General features: G+C 32.2%; 1 protein-coding gene across 7 annotated transcripts in view; it reads right to left on the bottom strand.

The window, feature by feature from the left end:
• Positions 1-18,453, bottom strand: part of LOC106468256 (cyclin-dependent kinase 17-like) — a 142,130-nt gene that overhangs the window by 65,944 nt on the left and 57,733 nt on the right. The window contains exon 1 of one of the 7 annotated variants that reach the window (XM_013928675.2): positions 17,997-18,447. The exons of the other annotated variants lie outside the window; for them this stretch is intronic. Within the exon in view, the coding sequence (XP_013784129.1) occupies positions 17,997-18,126 (130 nt within the window). The 5' untranslated portion in view covers positions 18,127-18,447. Of the gene's footprint in view, positions 1-17,996; positions 18,448-18,453 lie in introns of those variants that run through there. 7 annotated transcript variants of the gene reach the window in all.

The following is an 18,453-nucleotide window of genomic DNA, read 5'->3' as shown; positions in this document are numbered from 1 at the left end:
CTTATACGTTATTCACAATATGAGAATGGAAATCCCCCCCCCCCGAAAAAATACTGCACTGGAGAAGGCACCTTTAAATTTATTCTCCACCATAGCGTCACCTGATGTGTTACAACAATATTTGTCCTTTAGATATAATTCAATTTTATGCTTAATTCAAAATAATGATTAGTTTCCATTTACAGCTATATCAATGTCCTATCAAGCTATTATACTTTGGGAATCAGTGAAACAAAATTTCAGGGCTGTCGAACAGTCTTACAACTAAAAGAGATGGCTTGAAGCATTATGACTTTCACAGATACGAATTGCTAGAGTGGCAAATAGTTTTTCATATACAGGGCAACGACCTTACAGTTCAGCTCAGAGGCCATAAGCAACAAGTCTTTGTGCGGCGTTACTAAAACGTAACGTAATTAGGGTTACCAGATTTACAGTGCAAAAATGGGACAATTCTTTTCCTCACATAGAGTGACACTATAAGAGTTCCGAAACAATTTAAAATTACAAAACCACATTTTTTTTACCACTTGCTTAATAATATGATATTTAAAGTATCGCGTTTTAAAATCATAGTCAAACAAATTCACTTAAAATCGCAGCTAGTTAAAGTAATAATAATAATACGCGTGTCTAAGTTGTCTTGGACTTACTGAAAAGAAGAATGATGCTCCTTCGATTTCTTTGTCGCGGCTGGGCAAGTGTTCAAATTTCAATTCCTGTGGTTGCCCAATGACACATCAAGTTAAGAAAACATAGCAGAGAGATGGCACAATGTACCATGTGAAATGTGTTTGTCAGGTGGTTATTCGAGTAAAATTTAAAGAAATCGTACACATCAAACTCACATTGAAGTATATACAATGAAACTGGGAGAACTTAATAACTTTACTATTTATGATAAGGATAAAAAAAAATAAGGCTAAAAAATGGGACAATCCCAGTTTTACTGAAGCGTCTGGTAACCCTAAACATGCTCCTTGTGTAGGATTACCTTAATACACCGAAAAATGACCGAAACGTACAAGGAAAGAATGTGACTTTGAAATGGATGCCAGATTTCGACTACGAATGATGCAATGTGAAAGTTTACACCTAATAAAAAAAAGTAATGGCTCAACATCGATGCTCAACAAATAGCAAAATAACTGCTCTAGAATGCAAAATAACACACCGTATATAATCAAACCTAATTTACTTAAAAGCAAAACAGAAAATTAACTGAACTGTAAGATGGTTCATTTTTCAAATTGTAAAACCCTTCCCTCCTCTCTCAAATAACAAAATTAAATGGTTTAGTTTTCAATTTCGCGCAAAGCCACACGAGGGCTATCTGCGCCCGCCGTCCCTATTTTATTAGTGATAGACTAGAGGGAAAGCAGGTAGTCAACACCACCCACCACCAACTCTTGGGCTACTCTTCTTTCAAGGAGTAGAGAGATTGACAGTCACGTTATAAAGCCCCCCCCCACCCCCCACGGTTGAAAGGCCGAGCACCCTAACCACCAGGCCACATAATTAAGTGGCAACAGTTATGCTTTTCTATAATATGCCAAACATGCCTTCCTAACTTGAAGACGTGTGCAAAAATACAAGTTTTATAATAATAAAACATAACAAAATCTCCACGATAGACAAAAAATACAATAGTGGTAGAAAAACAAAACACTGAATCAAATCAGATGAATAATTAAAAAAAATTAATGTTAGATTTCAAGTGTTATCTTAGTCACGTTCTCTTTACATCTACTGTTGAATCACTTTCCTATTTTCTGTTGGCATGGCAATTTGTTTTGCCTAAGTAATTAAATGTCAAAAATACTCATTTCTGCGTCACGCACACGATTAAGTTCCACTTATTTTAAGCTAGACGTGCTTCAAAAATTTATCAAGAACATCATGGTCAAACAGGTGAAACCTGAAATGTTACAACTTCTTGTAATCAGCTCGAAGGGTATAAATTTGATTTATTACGGCCTTGTTTAAACAACATTAATGTAAGCAACTTCCTCAAGAGTTTTTAATAAAAATCCACTAATGCAGCAGCAGTGTCTAAAAGTACACCGATTTGTACTACACAGAAGGATCTTTACCCATGAAAAAGTTAACAGCTGTTAACCAAAAATATGTTATTAAATAACACTTTAGTCGATTTTTTTATTTTCAATTATTATTTTTGTTACTATTTACTTACCAGCACCTGGATACAAAAAATGCACAAATCCAAACTAAAGTTTCACGGTTTTCGCCTCATTTTAGTTATCAACAAAGATTCGAATGATGATTACTCAAACACTGCCGTGTCTATAGTCGTTACAAAACATTCCCGTATGGGAATTTATGTCTTTGACTGAATAGTCTTTGTATCACTCAAAATCATTTATTCATTTTCTACCGTAGAGCCAATCTTACTTCTTTCCTAGAAAGTGTTCGATCAACAATGAGTAGTAGACCACAGTTGCTCATTTTTGACCTATATTAACAAAAGTCCGATTGAAAATATCCTATATAAAACCTAACCTTTATAATAAACGTTATCTCTTATCCCAGATCTTTCTCTTTATTTTTACTGCATTATATAAGATTTTGTGTTTGTAATCTAGATGTTTTTAAAAATTTATGTATTGTTGTTTAACTGGAAGGAGGTGTGACATGAAGAGAGTGGTCATAATGTCTTGAACAATCTATAAAGTTAAAAAAAGCAATTTGAACTAAAAAGCAAGTTACACTAGAAAGAATTATTGGGTTAGTTAATGAGTATTTGTGTGCAATTTTGTCTGTTTGTTACTGTTTGTGAGTTTTTCTTATAACAAAGCCACATGAGACTATCTGCTGAGTCCACCGAAGGGAATCAAACCCTTGATTTTAGTATTGTAAATCTGTAGACTTCAGTGCTATGAATATTAAGCTTATATTTCTACAAAGAAGTACAAACAAGTAACCAGCAAGTAATTGAAATTTCTGTTTAGGCTTAGTTTATTTGTGAAGGATGGTCACACTAGCAGTGGAACTTGAATTTCAATAAATAAAAGTTTATCACTAAATGGACTGGAATTTTCATTATTCTTTCTTATCAAATAATCCAAAACACTATGTCAATGATGTAAAGGGTGGGATTATTTTGAGAAAGAAAAATTCAGAATCAACTTCAAAAGATGTCACATGCTCAAAGCGAAATCAAACACTTACTAGAAATGATAAAACAGTGGAAAGAATATCAGGAAGAGACAAAAAATAAAATGTTGAATAAGTAAGGGACATAAAATTAAAAACTCCAGTAAGACAAAAACTAATATATCAAAAAACGAAGACAGAAAACTGAAGAGCAAGAAGAGACAGAAAATTATGAAGATCACGAAAAGTATAAAATTAAAGGAAGAGAAAAAAACCTGAGAGAATTACAGAAATGAGTCATAGGTTTACATAGAAATTATGATAAAAAACAAACCTCATGGAGGACAAGATACAGCATGTACAGATTGAAGTTGAAAAGCCATAGAAATGTATAGATTGAGGTCAAAAAAGCCATAGTTTATGTACAGGAGGATTATAACAAAAACATCAAAGAAACTATAGAAAATGTAGAGGAGTATAACATAAAGATCAAAGACTCCAAAATAAATGTACAAAAGGTCATCAACTCTAAGATAAAATATCTAAAAGTGAATTAGCAAGTGCAAGGATCAAAATAACCACATACTTCTATGAGCATTTGCTCAAGAATTGTAGCCTCAATAACAATGCAATATGAAAACTCATCACTTCTATACCAGTTACTACTATTAATGCTATGTCACCTACGAATGAAGTACCTTCATGGACCACTCCAGCTACACCACTATTTCGTCAAGTTAAGGAATTTAGCAGATCAGTTCAGGAACATCACATAATAGAAAATTCAGCACACTATGACAGGATGATACCAATAGAAGCATTTGATACACACTTTGAAGTAGTTTCTAAAGAGGATGGGTAGAATTGTGAAAGGCAAACTATTTATCTTGCCACTCATTTAAAAGCATCACTCCAACAGACAGCCATAATGACTATCAAGCATAGGTGACTGCCTTATCAAACAGATCTGAAGTGCTAGATCAAATGTAATATTCTAAAATTATGTTTAGGGAAGATAAAGGGCAAAACCTTAGCTGAATTTACTGAAGATGTGAAAAGACTTGACCAATTATCTGATCTGGATGTTCCATGTAAAGTGAGGGATTAATTGGCATCCAATCAATTAATAGATGCCTTAATGGATAAGGATATGTAATTTTAGCCTAAATCAAACTATATTCAGATAATCAACTAAAGTATCATCCAGGAATTATGGGATTGCCAGATCAAACATGTAGAAACATCAACCCCCTCTGAAGGGCTCAATTTGGAATGGAAGAAATGAACTGCAGAATATTAGGTGTTTTAATTGCAAGGGCATCTAGTCAGGAACCACAGAAAAAAAATACTTTAGGAAATTAAACTGCTCTTAAAGGTTCACAGGAAAAGGAAACTGCTGTCGGTACTGAAAACATGGACATTACAACCAATAATAACAAACTAAGGAAACAATATCTGATGAGTGCCAGAGTCCAAACAGATTGAAAGGTTAATAGGGAGTTAGACAAACATTGGAGATCATGAATCTGCTGGACTTAAGGGCCAAAGTTTAGTTCTGAATACTCCACCCACCCAAACCAAGATAAGTTCATTATTTAAAGAGATCAGTCTATGAGTCAATGGATTCACTAATGGAAAGTCTTGCAATATGTTGATCAACAATGGTTAAACCTGGGAAAGTGTCTTCAAAATGAAACAAGAAAATAAATTTTTTCAACTAGCAAATGATCATAAAGTTCCAGCAAGAGGAAAGTTAGAAATTGCATTTAATGTGGGAAACTTCTCTACACAACACAACATTTGGATAATGAGTAACAGACACTGACGAAGAATCAACACTTGGAAAAAGATTTAATGTAGAAAGAGGGATGTTTGGCTAGACTAGCTTCTGGTAGTTTCACAGTCTATAACCAGGAAATCCTTGTGCAGTTCAAAACAATTACAACACCAGAAGCTATACTTCTGTGAAAACAAGGAAGACACCTATTATACCACCAAAGAGTGAGTTACTTGGCCTTCGTAGGAACAACTTTAGGTCTAGTAAATCTACCATGACAGGATCAAACACTCCAGCTTATCCTGAGGGATTGGTCATTGGAAGAACCCTCAAGGATCTGAAGAATAAAGATATCACCATTAGGGCCATACAAACAACAAAGCTTTTCATCTATCATATAGAATAAGGTTTACAAATAAAACCAGAACTGGTCACCTAAGACACAAGATGTAGGAATAATTCTGTAAAATCTTCATGTAACAGGAGCTTACCACTTCATTTACAAGAGTTGCTTGAAAGAGTTGTGAAAGTCTTACAAACGACCAATGTCACAGATTACATGACTTGGTCATAGAATACCAAGATACCTTCTCCAGTACATTTGATGACTTAGACTGCACAAATATCTCACACTATTTTTACTGGAGATGCAGTTCCAATACATCACTGAGTCAGAAGACTCCCAGTTGCAAAACAGTCTTAGGCTGTCAAATAACTAGAAATCCATGAAAGAATAAGGTGTAATAGAACTGACTTCTGTCTTGTGTATCACCTATTATACTTGGGAAGAAGGATGGTACCATAAGGTTTTGTGTGGAGTGCTGGAAGATGAATGAAGTCATAAAGAAGGATACCTACCTACAGAAAATCACTGAATCTACTTTGAATAATTTATCTGGGTCTAAATGGTTTTGTACTGGATATGAACAGTAGATCCTGGCAAGTGTATGTCGAGAAAAGACAGTCTTTACTGCAGGAAATTGGTCATTTGGACTAAGTAATGCACTGATTTCATTTGAACAACTAATAGAAAGTGTTATTTCTGGGCCACTCTGGAATGTCGTGCTGATCTACTTACAAAACTTGCATGAGGTAAGAAGATTTATTGAAGACTGTGCTCCTAATTTCATTTTGTAAAATCATTCTCTGACATAGCATGACATTATCATCTATACAGACTACTAGAAAACAAACAATTTTCACTGGGATACTGATTGTGAACAAGCATTTAACAAGTTGAAGAAAGAACAAAACACTACTAATTTATTTGCATACCCACTCTTGAAGACGAAATTATAATAGGTACAGATGATGGTAATTCTGCAGTAAAAGCAGTATTACTACAAATACAACATGGGAAAGAACATATGATTACCTGCTATGCTATGGCAACGAATTGTGCAGAAAGGACATATTACAAAATAATCCTAAAGACTCAGCCAACATTAGAAACATCACAGTACCAAGACACTAAGACCACGCAACCTTACCTATATTAACTGTCACCTCAATGATTCTGAACCTTCCTACCTAATATAGTTTTTGTTCCAGATGGGGATATTTCGATGTGGTCTAAAACTTCAACTAAATTTGCTAGTTAAAACCATCCACACAAGTACACACACAAAAAATATATGATGTGTTACAATATTGAAACTATATTTCTGTACCTCCTGCTCTGCGGGAACAAGTGGTACACCTCCAATTTCTGACGTTAAAGACGAACAGTGTTTTAAACACTGAGCACTGTGTGGATTCTTTTAAAAGCTATATCAAACATCTTTCCTTTCTGGCTCACAGGTCCAATCAATACCATAAGTCAATCATGCTAGAGATAACTAGCATGCTTTCCACTGAATCAAATAGTGTGTGGGGCGTTAAACAGCTAAAGCTAGATGTGTTTCTTATACCATGGTTTATTTCTTATGGTTTCATAAAACTTAGGTATCCATTCCAACAAATAATTATAATAACAAACATAAAAATAAAAATTGCTTATTTTTCTTTCAAGTGCTTATTTAAACATATACATAATTTGCTACATATATTAACTGTCTCATCTAATTGTATAAATACATATACATAAAATTAATATCTAAGTTCATAACATCAAAAAGTGCAGGAAGCTATTCTACTAATCTCTATATATGCACGAACACAACACGCATGTGTGTGTGTGTGTGCAAACTCGTATTATTTTATCTAGAAAAAAATGATAATAACACTTAACGATTCCACATATGATACAGCCATTTGTCGTAGTATTGATTGTCTTTAGAGTGGCAGTGTTATTTTAGACTAATAAATAACTCAAGGTATACGTGGATCACTTCCCAGTTGTCTATTATGATTGGACGGTTTCAATTTACGTCACGGGTTCCTGTTCTTGGTGCATAGCACATAGATCGATATCAGACATGGGCTTAAAAGATTTTTATAGTTCGCTTAAAAAAAAGTAAAAGTTAATGTCGAGTATACGATCTTTACGTCATTTTCTTGCACACTGTGACAAAAACTTTCTTTATGAAGTTAAACCTTAGGGATTAACTGTTTAGATGTTTCAAAATTATAGTGTATTCATATAATTTTTTGTGAAGTTCAACTCTAATTTCCTCCACAGATTGTCACATAAGTAAATTTTGAAATTCATACACAAAACAAAAAAATTACACCGTCTAGGAGTGGGGGAGGGGCTAAAACTAACCCAGTGGTTAAGTATTAAAATTTATGATGTATTTTACTATTTTTAACGGCTCATAAAAACTAACAATTAAAAGCTAACTTAAATAAAAATTCTATCAATGAAGGTTTCAAATATTTTTGCAGCATTATTTTCAAACTTTGAACAATAACGAACACAATCTTTCTATAAAAGTTTGTGGAGGGGGAAATGGGGGCCAGAGGTTAACAAATATTAGTTACATACAAAAAAAATCTAAGCTTAAATGATGAATAAAAAATTACAAACACTTTGAATAAAATTTACTATATACATCTTCAAAATGACACCCTGTTGGTGACAAAATCAACTAACACCTTTCTTGGCTAAAAGTAGCAGCACGAAACTGAGAAGCTTTGTGAAAAGGATGACGGCTAAAATCTCAAGTGTTTCGTTTCTTTATTCAACAGGTTCCGTTCTTAGTCGAAACACTTGAGACTATTTGGGTTTTATTTATTTAGTCTTTAACAAATGCCTCAAGAATGCTAAGCATCTCATTTCGTAATTCGTGTGTGTTATACAAATACAAAAATACACAAACAAACAAACGTAGTTGTCCATATGTTTACATATTATCAGTCAACTTCTCACTTTCATATAGTTTGCAAAGTAAAAATATTGATAAATCGTTATAGTTACTTGGTTTGTATATGAATAAGTATGTACGTCATACGAGTGGGCCAATGAACAGTTCGCACAACTTGTGACGCCATCACGCCAGTGGTGTTCATCGATCTTTAAAATATCTAGTTTTTAACTACTTTTATTCACCACGATAAATGTAGTTTCACGAAAAAGAAAATGCGTTAAAACAACGATGAAGAAATTGACAAATAAAATACTTTTGACTGAGATGCTTTCACTATCGCAAGGATATATTGTATTTCTTTTTATCCCTAAGTTAATTTGGTAACCCACGCCTGACTACCCTATGAAATAGCAAGAAATGACTGATGCTTAGCCTATTTTCGTTTGTATAAATAAATGTTCCCTTTTTATAACACCAAAAAGAAAAATCCAGTTTTGTATTTTTTATTTCAAAATAATCAATTAAAAAGTTAAATTGGTTAATTCTGCTTGCTGTAATCCCTGGACCTAAAAATAAGCTCTCTCTAACTATTTAAAGGTCAATTAATATGGTAAGTTTGTTTGTTGTTAATTATAAAGCTTCACAATGGTCTATCTGTGCTGTGCCCACCCCGAATATCGAAATCCTGTTTTTATCGTTATAAGCTGTCAGACTTATCGCTGAGCCACTGGGGGGCTAATAATGTGAAAAGTGTGTAAAAATTTACACGAAATATCCACTCAAATATAATTTCAAATCACCCTTCTCATTTTGTCTATTAGCTTCTATCCTCCAAAATATACCAATTTTAAAAACACAAATCCACCTTCTGTTACTGCCGCTCAGAAGTTTTCGTGCAGACACAACATACGTCGAAACAAGATCTAACGAAAATAATACAACACAAAACAGTTTTAGCTATTTGGAAATTCTACTTTTTTTTCCCGGTGTCTGTCCTATAATAATAGGAATAATTGGTGCATGTAGTTTATACCTCAGAAAATACCACCTCTGTCCTCAAACTATTTCACACGGTACAAATGAAGGTGGAATATTTTGCTAAACTTCTAAACGTGAACTGACTGTCACCAAACTTGGCAAGTTCTCAGGCACAAACATAGAGTCGGCGTTCGGATCTGACACCATGCCATCCCTGGGATTCTCATTTCTTCCCTACGCGTGGAAAAGATACGTCAGCTTGTATTAATTAAATGAAGAACAGAACATAACTTGCAAAACACAAAATAATTATTTGTTTATTTCGTGTTGTCAAAGCACTAACACGATTTGGCTGATTTGTTTGTATACGCAACGGGTAACAAGCTCACTGAAAATGAGGGTTAAACAAGTTTCACATTAAATAGCTAGTTGTTACATAACCTAGCCTAGCGAAATGCATCTACATTATTAAATTTAATACTTTTATATCACTATAAAATTTTCTGACTTTTTTGCCTTGATAACTGAAACTAACAATGGAAATTCAGAAGTAAAATCAGACTTATATTAAGTGTTTTAAGAGAATTACATATTTTTCATTCATAACGTTTAAGAAGATTTAATTACCGTATTCTGCACAATGCACAATTAACTTTACTTCCACTTTATTTAACGTGACAAAGTCTGTTGTTTTTTTTTTTACAAAAACAATATGCTCTGTGTTACTATAACTTAAGCAAGCATGAAGGTCCCGATGAAGGTAACCAATCCTCATTGTTGAAGACGTAACATTTTTCAGAAAGGTTAAAAATTATCCTTAAAAAAATGTCAAATTGTGTTAGAGTAGATGAATCCTGTTGACGTTACATTGCACTGTTTTTAGCCACATTCTTTCTTAAGGTTTCTACAACCTACACAACTTTAAATATGTTATCGTGTTTTTTAGATAAAAGATAATCATTAACAGGTCTAAAACACATTTCATTTTACCATAAAACATCGCTGACTACAGAAAATCACGTACGTGACTTTCCAGGTAGACAATTTCAGTGTTCTTACAAAAGAATCCCCACTTGCAATTCCAAACAATTATGCATTTTTATGACGTCATAATCGGCCTTCGTGAGTTTTAAAAATAGCCCACAATTTTCAGGCTCATCATCATAAAAGTAACTACAAAGCGAGATGAAACTGATGGCGAATCTTGACAAAGTATCTAAATATAAACCAGGGTCACTTGTTTAAACAGAACCATTTGGTCTTCAGTGCAAGAAGTTGGTTTCCATTAATAGATGTTACCCTACTTGTTTCACGAGGTCAGACATCTTAACTCCAAGTGTAGTATTCCCTAAAACCAAGTACAATATCTTTTAAAAGAACCGTTTGTCTGGTCTTGATTGACTGCCTCTAGTTATGGGAACTCCGTTTTCTTTTTGCTGACAACTCTATACCTACACTATACAAGAAACCACATTTTTTAACTACTATTAACACTTGAACACTGTCCACAAAGAGAGTGGTAAGTCGACCCAATAGTAGTAAACTACTGGAAGATGGTGAATGCTGACAGGTAATATAAATCTTCAATGAACCAATGTTGTGATGTTGTTTTCTCCTGGATGTCAACTTGAAAAGCTATTCAGGGGTTAACTGTGCTGGCCATCCATAATTTTGAACTGATTAAAGGGAAATCAGATAGTTGCCCCCCCCCTCTCCACTGTCAACTCTTGTCAGACCAAATAGTGGGATTTTACTATCACCCTTATAATGCACCCAGGTGTGGACCAAGAATTTGTTTTTGCAATAATGGGATGTGTACATTGGACTTGCAGTCATAGTCCAGCAAGCAAACCACTGGGCTACACTCAGTCATCAGCTGCTGGGAAAATTTTTTTTAATGAACTCTAAAAAAGTTCAAAGATCTGAACCTTTTCCTCATTTGATAACATTTCCATTGCAGGTATCATTTAGTAACCCTCCTCTGAACCCTTTCCAACAATTCAATGTCCTCTCTGAGATAAGGAGCTCAAAACTGAACACAATACCCCAAATGTGACCTAACCAATGACCTATAGTTATTCTATACAATGCAATATAATCTCTTAAACTTGTAGCCAATATTTCTGTAGATACAACTTAAAATCCTATTTGCCGTGCCACTAGTAACAACACACTACTTGGATGGCTTAAAGATATTGATCAACCAGAACACCAAGATCTTTTTCATCAATAACACTGTTAAAGTTATTCCCATCAAAATTATACTCATAATTCAAACTGTGATATCCCACATGCATTACTTTGCTTTTATTATAATTAAAACCACTCTGCCAAATAATCAAAATTCTTTTGTAAGGCAGTAGCATTCTCATCACAGCCAACAACTCTCAAAACTTTAATTTCATCAACAAATTCAAATAATCTATTGACTTTTCCATCATTTATATCACTGATATATCAGTGAATCAAAAGTAGCGAAGACTCTAACACTGAGCTCTAAGGTACCCTATTTATCACATTAATCCAGTTTGATTGAACTCCATTTATATAAACCATCTGCTTTCTTCCATATAGCTAGTTTTTCTATCCAGTGAGCTAACCTAGCCCCCACTCTTACAGAACCAATCTTTTTAACAAGCCTTTTATGTGGTACCATATGAAATGCTTTCTGAAAATCTAGATACATTATATCCACACCTGTATCTTCATTTATATAAGCAATAACTTCTTCAGAGAATGTCAAAACATTAGTAAGGCAAGATTTTCTCCTGATGAAATCATGCTGACTATCTAACAAAATTTTAAAATATTTTACATAACTTTGCAAAGCATAATTTATCAGACTTTCAAAGCTTTTCCCACCACAGATGTAAGACTAATAGGCCTATAATTACTGGGATATTTTTTTTATCACCTCTCTTGAAAAGAAGAATGACAATAGCAAGCTTCCAGTCTTCTGGCACCTGCCCACTACTCCAGGAATTACAAAAAATAATAGCAAGTGGCTCACATATCTAATCCTTAACCTCCTTCAATACCCTTCAGTAAATATTACCTAGCCCATTTGTTTTATCATTCTTTAAATTTCCCAATTTTTTTTCTTAACAAGCTCACAACCAATAAGGTTGAGGAATATTACTTAAGTCTTCATTAGTAAAAACTGAAGGAAAAGTAGAACTGAATAATCCAGCCATCCCATAATCATCAGATATTAGCCATCCGTTATCACCCTTCAAAGGCCCTACTCCCATTATAACATTCTGTTGCCCTGTGATGCATTTGTAGGTTCAATAAAATATACAATACAAACCATCAAATATATAAATTTTGAAATTTTCCCTGGTTCATGAGAATACGAACTACCTGGTTAGGAAAGGGTTAAATAAGTAAATATAATATTCAGTGCCATCAAGTTATAGTAACATAGAGCACACCAGTTCTTGTAAAAAGAAAGCTCTGTAATATTAAACAAGAATGGAAGTAATGTTAATTAGATCATAACTCAGTGTTTGTTAAACTATGCTGAATGTGTTAATTAAATTTTCTCAAACATTATGAACGAAAAATATGTAATTATCTTAAAATATTTTATACAGTTCTGGTAATGCACTTAGGGTTTTTTTTTCTTACCTCTGAACTTCCATTTTCAATATTTTTCAACAAGATAAAAAGTAAGGAAATTTTATAGCCATATAGAAGCATAAATTATAAAAACATAAATACATTCCAGTAAGTAAGCTTATGTAACTTTAAACTTGTTTAACTCTCACTTTCAGCAAGATTACTACCCATAGCATTTACTAAAAAATCAGTCAGAATGCTGACCCTATGCAATTCTGTGGGGGATCCCTAAGATACTGGTATTTGACAGATTTGATGGCAATCAGTTTAGTACTTTGTCAGTTATAAGCAAGAACAACACAGGGAGAAGACAAGGGGTCAGATTGGAACTCCCCACCCCCATATCACTCCCCAGGCAGCCTTCATTTACTCATTGTGAAAGAAGGTCCATTTTTCAAAAGCACTAGGGTTATTGGGTTTCTGAATTGTACAATAGCTAGAATACTAATACACTAAGAAGATATAAATAAATTATAGGTACTACAAAGAAAAACAATGTAGTAAATATACCATGCCTAATGTGTCTAATGCAACTTAACATCTGTCACTTAACAAAAAAAAAACATGGAGCACTTAAGATGAAGTAAAGCATGAGTTAGACTCGTTAGAACTTTTAAACCCATTATTTATAACAAGAATATTGGTGAATTTTCCATCAAACTGAATGAATTTGGTGTTCAAAATATAGTAGGAGAAACCTCATTTCTAAAAAATAACTGTGAATTTGTTTCGTTTACTTCTTTTTTTTAGTGCAAATTATATAATGGGTTATCTGCACTCTGTCAATTGTGGAGAATCAAACCCTGGAGTTTAGCATTGTGAGTCCATAACCTTACTGATGACTTACTGGGGAACTTGTAAAGTCTTATAATGTAAAACAGATTCTATTGTATCTCAAAAGCTATGTAGTAAGTAGCTTGATAAGTATATGAATGATAAGGGTTGGCTTTAAGATTTCTTTTTCAAATTTATTTATTAATAGTTTTAGTTTAGTTTAAAGGATGGGACAGCGAAGACGGACCAACACGTCCTGTGTTGTCCCAAAACATTATGTTATGTTAAACCTTGCAATATATCTTATTTGAAATGTTTGTATTTGAAAATGGAAAGTTTATGCCTTCAAAAGTTAAAAGTGTCCATTTTATTGAACATTTGATAAACAATAGAGATACCTAAATCCATGTAGTTTCCTTAATTTTTAGTGAAAGAACTTTTCTCCAGACTAAGTTCTGGTGGATAAATTTGTTTGGCTACGTCAAGAAAACCTTGATAATTAGATATAAGAATATCATCAATATAAGTACAAGAGAGAGTTTTGCTGTAGTCTTTTGTATTAAGATCAGTTATGCAAAAAAATTGAAGTTCAAATAAATATGAATCTGAAACTTGATGCTGCTATCTCCTAGTGGAATTCCTTATATTTGTTGAGAGACATGTTGGCTGAATTACAGAATTGTGTTGTCAAGTACAGAATACATAGCCTGGAAGAATTAATTTCTTATGAAATAATGGTATAACATGAGTAAAGAATTAAGAAAAGTATATTTAATTAGCTACACTCACTGCCAGATTGATTTTTAGTTTTGCTGATTGGAAGTTAACACAATAGATCTTGAAATTATTGATCAAAGACTTTCTAATTTAATCAATAAAAGACTAGTGTAAAGATTACTAACATCAAAAATTTATATTTTTTTAGCCTCAAAGCCTTAATTTTCTCTCTACATTCAGTGGAATTACTGATGATAATGAAAGGATGTTCTCTCTGATAATACTACAGTATTAGTTTAAATGCTCTTTAATGTATTTCAAACCAATACTGATTAGAATTCACATTTCCTTAGTTGTAGCTTTTGTTTTAGCATAGGCAATAAAGCTATATTTGTATAGCATTATATATAGTTGGGAATCTAAAACAAATTGCATATTATGTTACAAGATCTAGAAAATGTTCACCAAAGTCTGATAAAAGTGTAATGTGTTTCTATATGATATTATCTGTATTAAATTTTAACATGCTTAAACACCTTGTTACCAAAACGTTTGTGTTTCTAACTTAAACCTTAGTTCTTCACATAAAGTTGTAATATAAATTAAAAAGAAAACAAAAGTTGTTAACTGCTTTATCAGCAAAAGTGATGAAATATCTATCATATAAAGAATTTAATTACTGAGTAACTTCTTTACATATGTTACACATTTATGGATTATGTCTTTAACTTGGCTTACCCATTTATTTAAGAGGTATTACTTTTAATATTTTTACACCATTTAAATAAACTTTACTGAATGATTTACTAATTACTTGTTTAGTGCACTTCTCATTCATTTAGGACATTTCCAAACTTAAAACCTTTGCTCATTAATATCAGTTTCATTAACAATCTTGGTTGAAATCTTTAATATATATCTAATATATTTTCAGTTTTTTTATTATGAGGATTATTTTGCATTGTTAACTTACTATATTAATTTAGTGTTAACCAAAATCTCCCAAGTTTGCTGAAATTCCTCAGATAATATTTGAATTTTGGCTAAAAATATTACTAACAGCAAGGGAACCCATCTGATTGGTCAGTGCATTCTAATCATCATACAATTTTTGCCTTGTGACATTGTATACTCCTACTTAGACTGGTAATTAATTATATTAATTACTGGGTTGAGGTTTAATTGTAATCATTACAAGTAACTATTTCTGATCAGAAGTTAATAACAACATTCTGTAGTAGTGTAATACATTGAATGCACATAAAAACACACACATTATTAATCCTCACACTTACATTAGTGAAGCATTACAATTCTAGAAAATTGAAATTACAAATTTCCAAACTTTTACTTTGAATTATTGAAATCATTGTAACTAGTAAATTTATAAATGCTTCTGTGCTTAGACTGATCATCATTATTATTAATTCTGAGTACTAACTACATCACCTCAAAAAGCAGCAATAATTTGAAAATACTATTGTAATCTTTTCTATACACATCTTTTTATTCTAATTTTATTAGTAATACCCTTAAAGGGGAGGGAGGGGGGTCTACATAACTTACAATCTCCTTTGAAACTACAGTAGTTTTAATATTCCACTACTCCAATGGTAGAAATAAACTTTAAATGATTTGGTATCAGTTCTGTATAGCGACAATCTATAATTGTGAAATCTCTCTATGAAAAGCAGTAAAAAAACTATCAGATATAAATTAAGCCATTCATATACACCAAACTGATGTATAGGTGTATCTACACTGATTAGAGTATTGGATTTACTAAATTAATTATTCATGAGTATTCAATCCAATTTCACATAATGCAAGCCCTGCAAGTATTAAAAATTTAACAAATACAGTTTCTATAGTTTGGACTACTAAAGACTAATAAGAAGACAACAACAAGTTTTACTATGGCAGTGTACATATGTAAAGATAGTTATTTATTTTATTAACGTTCTTTTATAACATTACAATTACTACAATGTACATTTTTTCTATGAAATAATAATAAATATATTCAGAAAATCATTATTTCCTTCAATAAAAAGAAGTGGTTCTTGATTTTTGGACACTGTATATGAAAACTGTAAAAATTTCAAACTTTGTGTTAAAAGTTACAGGTAACACAAGTTAAATAATGTTACATGTCATATTAAACCCAAATGCAGAATTTTTAGCTAACACATTTTAAAGCTTCTTTGAAACTATGCAACTCCACATTTCATGTTTACCCATTCTCAACAAATATATGTCCATAACAACCAAAAAATTACTATTTCTATATAAAAAATAACAAAACATAAAACTTAAGATTAATTATCAACTGGAATGTTTTGCTAATGTCAGTCTCACAATTTGCAATGATTATGTTAAACACATTAAATATATATATATATACAAACATACACAAATTTTTCTTGTATGTAAGTTACAGCTTTGTCACTTATCTTATTAAGAGGCTCGAAGCATTTTTAGTTCTAAGAATGTTGTGGCATTATATCATTCTGAGGAATGCACACTTGAGGTAAAAAAAATGTTTTGTTTCCATTTTCTTTAATTAAACCTGGCTAATTTACTAAGAAAACAAAACTTTTCTTGACTTATTTTTCATGATTTTGCCTGTTGCTTTAAAAACATATGGAGAGTTCAATTTTTTCTAACACTAATATTTTGTACTTGGTCACTCCTTGTATACAAACCAACTACAATTAAATGGGATAATTTACCCACATTATCTGCTTTCCAGCATAGCAAATTTGATGTACAAATAATATTTTGACACAATATTTTATCTATAAACTGTTATTTACGATAAAAGTAAGGGCTATCTGACAAAATTTAAAAAATCAAATATTTTCACATCATTCTTCATTTTTGAATAATTCTAATATAATTAAGGATCATATAAAAATGATACTAATCAGATGGACAGAGAAACTAAGAAATGCAGTGATAGAAAAAACAGGGATGTGAAAAGAAGCTACTGACACCATGAAAAAGCTAAGGTACTATAAACACATGTTAAGAAAATAAATCCTAGAAAAAGACATAAATGGTAAAGTAGATGGCAAGATAAGCAGGGGCAGACAGAAAAGAGTATGGGTAAAATATGTAAAAAAAAGCTGACTCAGAATGAAACAGTGATGGAGTGCAGTAAATAAATGAAGAAAGTGGAGGAGAATGCTTGCTAACCTCTGACTGACCAACTGAAATGAGTAATTAATAATATGGCAGCCACAAAACATGTAACAAGGTTTAATGATATTTCAACACAAAATATGATGTTCAATAAACACTGACTGTATTAGTTATGAAAGTAGGTTTAAAACACTGCTTTCAGCACATTTTTATGTCTAAGTTCAAATAACAAATGAGCCAATGATTTTTTTCTTCAAATTATAGTTATTATAAGATCTTAATTTAATGAGTGTTTCAAGTTTTATTTAGCATTCACTAAACTTCAATTACATTCTTCACGTGTCTCATTATATTTATTTGTATCCTAGAACCATTGTAAAAATAAAATATTTCACTAAAATTGCAAGTCACAGTCATGAATACTGCATAAGATAGATAACAGTTAGGAAGGTATAAAAACAATGTGCTTTTGAAAGGCAAGATCTTCCTTCATTATGAATGATGCAAGTATTTTGGTTATCAAGACTGTTAACTCAAAACTTCTATGATACTAAATCGGTAAATGCATTGCTAAGCCCGACAATATTATCTTAACATTAACAGAAAGCCGTTCATATACTTACTCAGACTTTTTGAATTCTTGATAAAACTGCTTTTTCTTCGAGGATTACTCCACGTTGAGAACCAGTTTCCAAGTTTATGACTTCCAAAATTACTAAAGGTGTTACTCTTGTGTATCATTTTGATATCCATGGTGTTATGGAAGGAGAAAGCTAATGTCTTGGTACTTACTAAATTACAGCGGCTGTTTCTCTAAGTATCAATAGGCCTATACCTCCCAAATAATCCAGTAACAGTGAAACTTTACTTAAAGTAATAATTCTCAATTGTCTTTCATCTCAGTAAAACTGTTGGAAGAAACAACAACAACAAAAAACTTCTAATTTCTGGTTCTAAAAATAAAATTTAATTTTTGTGGAAATCTTTTTCAATCTCCTGATCTACGAATCAAAATATTCAACCCTAACAATTTCAAAAATTATTATCACGTTTTCTTACTGTTTTCGCGTCTAAAATGCA

Source organism: Limulus polyphemus, unplaced genomic scaffold, assembly GCF_000517525.1.
Source record: "Limulus polyphemus unplaced genomic scaffold, Limulus_polyphemus-2.1.2 Scaffold2937, whole genome shotgun sequence".
NCBI classification, from domain to species: domain Eukaryota; kingdom Metazoa; phylum Arthropoda; class Merostomata; order Xiphosura; family Limulidae; genus Limulus; species Limulus polyphemus.
The sequence above is the reverse complement of the archived record's forward strand: the minus strand, read 5'-3'. Positions and strand labels throughout refer to the sequence as shown.